Source organism: Protobothrops mucrosquamatus, unplaced genomic scaffold (genome assembly GCF_001527695.2).
Source record: "Protobothrops mucrosquamatus isolate PMUCROS unplaced genomic scaffold, P.Mucros_1.0 scaffold445, whole genome shotgun sequence".
Classification (NCBI taxonomy): domain Eukaryota; kingdom Metazoa; phylum Chordata; class Lepidosauria; order Squamata; family Viperidae; genus Protobothrops; species Protobothrops mucrosquamatus.
In genome coordinates, this window is record NW_015386768.1 from 227,161 (window position 1) to 232,197 (window position 5,037).

At 41.0% G+C, this 5,037-nt stretch overlaps 1 protein-coding gene across 1 annotated transcript in view; it reads right to left on the reverse strand.

Moving 5' to 3' along the window:
• Positions 1–1,709, reverse strand: part of LOC107287841 (vomeronasal type-2 receptor 26-like) — a 12,528-nt gene extending 10,819 nt beyond the window's left edge. The window contains exon 1 of the mRNA XM_015816393.1: positions 1,207–1,709. Coding sequence (XP_015671879.1) covers positions 1,207–1,709 — 503 coding nt within the window. The remainder of the gene's footprint in view (positions 1–1,206) is intronic.
• Positions 1,710–5,037: the final 3,328 nt, after the last annotated feature.

Consider the following 5,037-nt stretch of genomic DNA (forward strand, 5'->3'; position numbering starts at 1 on the left):
GTGTTCACAATCAGACTGATCTGTCTGAACTCCCTATATATATATATATATATATATATATATATTAAAACAGTGAGCAAACACGAGCACCAGGGAATATGATAAAATAATTTGATTTAATATTAAAATTATTAACATTACTAATAAAACCAATTAAAACGCCTAGCTTTTTATATATTATTATATATTATTATATATTATTCGGGTTTTCTCCCGCGTAAAATTGGAAGTGTCTTGGCGACGTTTCGACGAAGTCCCATTCGTCATCTTCAGGCTGGTGTTTTCGGCTTCGTGCTTCTAGAAGCAATGTGTGATCGCAGCTGTTTCTTCCTTTTAACTGCCAGTGGGGGTATGAACTGATTGGGTGGGAGCTTGGCTGTGTTCTGATTGGGTGGAGGTGTGTTCTGATTGGTTACGGGCTTGGCTGTGCTCTGATTGGATGGGGGGTTGGCTATGCTCTGATTGGATGGGGGTGTGTTCTGTTTGGGTGGGGATTTTGTTGTGCTCGAATTAGTCTGAGTTGCAGGGGGATTTGAGATGGAGAGCCGCGTTGCTGTTGTTTGGCTTCGCATTCGTGGTCGTGTCATATCTTCAAGGTGGGTGTCAGTTTGCTTCATATATGGATTGGAGGGGTTTAAAATGGCTAATGATGCAGCTGTGGTCTGGTTTGTGGTCATGCCTATTCATCAGTGTGGGTTTGGGTTTGCTTTTTGCGTAGATGTGTGGTGGTGACATCCTGTGTGGTTTTCGTGAGTGTGGGTCTAGTGTCATTCTTTGTGTTAGGGACTCGTTTGTGAATAAGGGCGGGTTTCCAAATGGCTGGTAGGCGGGAGGTATCATCTCGTTTATTCATGCTGTGTGGGCATTTTTCTATCTCGATGGCTTCTCTGATTATTCTGTTGTTAAAGTGTTCAGTTTTGGCGATAGTTCTGTTCTTTTTAAAGTCAATTTTATGTCCTGTGGCTTTAAGGTGTTGGGCCAGGGAAGACGTTAGTTCCTCTTTTCTGACTGAGTTCTTGTGTTCTTCAATGTGCGCACTTATTCTTCTGTTGGTTTGTCCGATGTATGTGGTGGGGCAGGCGGTGCATGGAATTTCATATACCAGTAGGGAAGATCTGAAGAGTTACCTGCCAGGGCTTCACAGAGAGATGAAGGTGTGTCTTCTTTCTGTCCCTCTTCAATGCCCATTGTGATTCCCATGTATACGCAGCATGTAATGCATGTGACAGAGAATAGGCAGCATTGTAGATACTGTAGCTAAAACTGGTCATCTTCCCATCAAAGACGGAGGCCGGGAGGGTGTCCAGGTTCTCCTGCCCTGTGCAAACCCTTCGGCCATCAGGTGAGGCCAGACCTGCCTTCAAAAGCTCACAGTCAAATACAATTTCCCACCATTCGGGAAGAAAGACATCTCCATTAGGTTCATGTGGATTCAGAGCCCAGAGATAATTCTTTAATCCTGGCACCAGGTTTGTGTGGACCGTGAAAGACAAAGCTCCATGGAGGGTTTTTAATTTTACCCAGTCGTAGTGATAGCCAATCGCTGAAAACTCCCATTGGGTGGTCAGGATCCAGACCTTCCCCAAAATAGGGTGGTTCTCTTCTTCATAAATGTAGAGGGATACTATAAGGCTTTGCAGAGAATTTGAATCCCCCGAGATCATCAACACCTTAGCATCACTGTTCAAAAGTGTCCAAAGCACATCCATTAGATTTCTTGGCACTGCATTGAACATTGAGATTTGGGGCTAGATCTGTTTTACAAATTGTATGCAAATGTCATTGTGGGCAAGGGTGGTGTTAAAAATCTGGATGCAGTGGTCACTGCTCTCTGATTTCTGAACAATAATCCCAATCCAGTTCCATTGGAAATATAGAAGGAGCTGGACAATGGCTGCATTCTGTAGGTGATACTGAGGATTAATCTGATAGAAGGTGGGGAACTGGCTCTTATCTCTCAAAACAGGGTCACAGAAGTGGTAACCTAGCTGAAGGGAATGAGAAGCTCATGATTTGAGCCACAGTCAGCTCCTGGTCTTGTTTTTACTGACTGTATAGAGTTTCTCCATCTTTGGCTGCAGAGCACATGGTCAATCTTATTTCTGTGTTGACCGTCTGGTGATGTCCATGGGTAGAGCCGTCTCTTGGGTTGTTGGAAAAGAGTGTTTGCTATGACCATCATATTCTCTTGACAAAATTCTATCAGCCTGTTCCCTGCTTCATTTTGTACTCCAAGGGTAACTTAGTTTGGGTAACTATGTTTGGGTAACTTAGTCAAAAACTTAGTCAAAAACTCCTGCTGGCTCCTATCAAGCATTACATAAAACAAAAACATAAAACAAATTGTGAGGAAAGGTATGTTATACTTTAAATTGTATATTTAAATCTCAAATGCAAATAAAAGGTTCACACAGGAACAAAAAATTGTACATATTTGGGCAGAGATGCCAAAGAATGTCCATGCTTATTTGGAAAAATGGATGTAATGTTGATTTATGATATTATGATGATGTTATCCATTGAGTTGAACATGACTCTTGGCGATTCTATGGGCCAGGTTTCTCCACATCTTCTGATCTTGCACTAATTTTTTTAGTTGTTCTATGTTCCAGTTGGTGTCAGCTTTGATAGTGTTCAGCCATGGCATTCTTTGGTGGCTTGGTTTCCTTTTAACTCTTCCAAACTTAATTGCTTTTTTCAGTGAATTTCCCTGCATGACATGGCCAAAGTAAGTGAGACTCAGTTTCATAATTTCCTTCCAGCAATATGTCTGGTGGTATGTGCTCCAGTACTTGCTTGTTAGTCACCTTTACTGTCCAAAAGGTTGTTTAATGTGATATTCTAATTAATTAATCATATCACATGACAATACAGACACCTAAGGAGAAAAGTTTTAATACTTTAAATTGTATTGTGCCAAATCTGAAATGCAAATAGAAGAAATTTCAAACAGGAACTAAAACTTAAAATGATATGTCTTTGGACAGAGATGATTATAAAATAGCAATAGCAATAGTACTTAGACTTATATACAGCTTCACAGTGCTTTATAGCTCTCTCTAAGCAATTTACAAAATCAGAATGTTGCCCCCAACAATCCTGGTCCTCATTTTACTGATTAAAGAAGGATGTAAGGTTGAATCAACCTTGAGCTAGTCAGGATCGAAGCCCTGGCAATCAACAGAATTGGCCTTCATTACTGCATTCTAACCACTACACCACAAAATATTTCCATCATTTCCAATTATTTGAAGGAGAAGCCACTCTCTTATTTCACCATTGTTAAGAAACCACATCAAATTAAAAAAGCGTCCAGTGGCAAAATAAAGCCACTACTTTATACATAAATTCTTGTGCCTCATTATATTTTTTCTCTGATTAAGATCAGGCCTCAATAGGATAATATAGCATTTGGGGAACAAGATACAAGCCAAAAGACCAGATCCAGAGGCCAAGATGGAGAAGATCTCCATGGCCACCATGGACTTCCCTTTGGTGCTCAGGTAGGTAGGGAGGAAGGTGATCCAAACACTGTAAAAGACCAGCATGCTAAAAGTAATGAATTTGGCTTCATTAAAGCTGTCAGGCAATTTCCTAGCCAAAAAGGCTACCGTGAAACTGACAATGGCCAGGAAAGCCAGATAGGCAAAGGCAGCATAAAACATTGAAGCTGAGCCTTCATTACATTTCAAGATGGTCTTTCCTATCACGGAGTGGAAGTCCAAGTTGAAAAATGGTGGAGAGGTTACCAGCCAGATGGCACAAAGAACTGCTTGGACCAGGGGACAGGCTAAGACAATGGAGTTGGTCAGTGGCTTTCCTAAGAATTTCCTTGTCTTGTTCCCTGGTTTGGTGGCCATGAAGGCAAGCACTACCATGACAGTTTTTGCCAAAACAGAAGAAACAGCAATGGCAAAGGTAGCTTGTTGGAAGAGACAAGTGAACTTCCTAGGTTGACCAATAAAGAGGAAGGAGCAGAGGAAGCAGAGCAGGAGGGAGACCAGAAGGATGTAAGTGAGATCTCGGTTATTGGCCTTGACAATTGGTGTGTAGCAATGCATAAGGAAAATGCCCAGAACTGCCAATGTGTTCATAGAGAGAGAAAGAGTGAGAGATGCTAAAGAGTCTCCCAGGGTCTCTTGATAGGAAAGGAAGTGGATCTTCTTGGCAATACAGCAGTCCTTTTGTTTGTTGAGATATTGGATTGGTCTTCTGGGCAAGGATCACAATGAGCTCCATCTGAAATCAAGAAATCAAAACTTTGTCTGAGGATTCCAGGGACATCTGCCATAAACCTTATTTCCCCTTTATTATTCCTCCCTCCCTTTACTGTGGCATGACTTCCCCTTTCTGGCCAGTCCACAAAGGAAGTGATAAAATGATCCGTTGTGCATTTCTCTGTGAATGAAACAAGTTCATTCTTTGTATGTTATTGAGGATGCTTTGGCTAAGTAAGCCACAGACAAGGATGTGTTCACTTCCAATTAGTCTGGTTAGTTTGCTGTTTAAACAAAGACGGTCTCCAGTCACTGGCTACTTCCATGACTATTGTGGCTTTAAGTGTGAGAGAGATTGCCATTTTTCTCCACTTTTTACTCCAATCATGAAAAAACCAACAGATCTGCCAGCCAGAAATCCTACTCTTTTGTCTGTTTATGTACTATTTTTGTATTTTGTGTTGAGAAGATTTAAAATGCAACAGAGAAGGTCATGAAAATGTCTACTGAGTTTTGAGAGAGGGAAAGGTCTCTTTTCTTGATCCAAAGTGGTTTACAGAGAAATTGATTACAAGAGGGAGAGAAGAAATAATGATCCAGAAGCACTATAGCACTGAAAGTTCTTTGGCTCAGGTTCTCTGCTATATACTTCAAATCTATTGGTTTATATTTTTTTATTGTTGTTGTTGTAGTTGAGTGTTAGCAGACATGGATAGATGGATCTCCTCTTTCTCTGACATTACCAACTGGAAGATCTGCTTTTGACATTTGCTCTACCTGTCTGATTACTGTTAGATCGCGCAGGCAGTAAGACACGAGT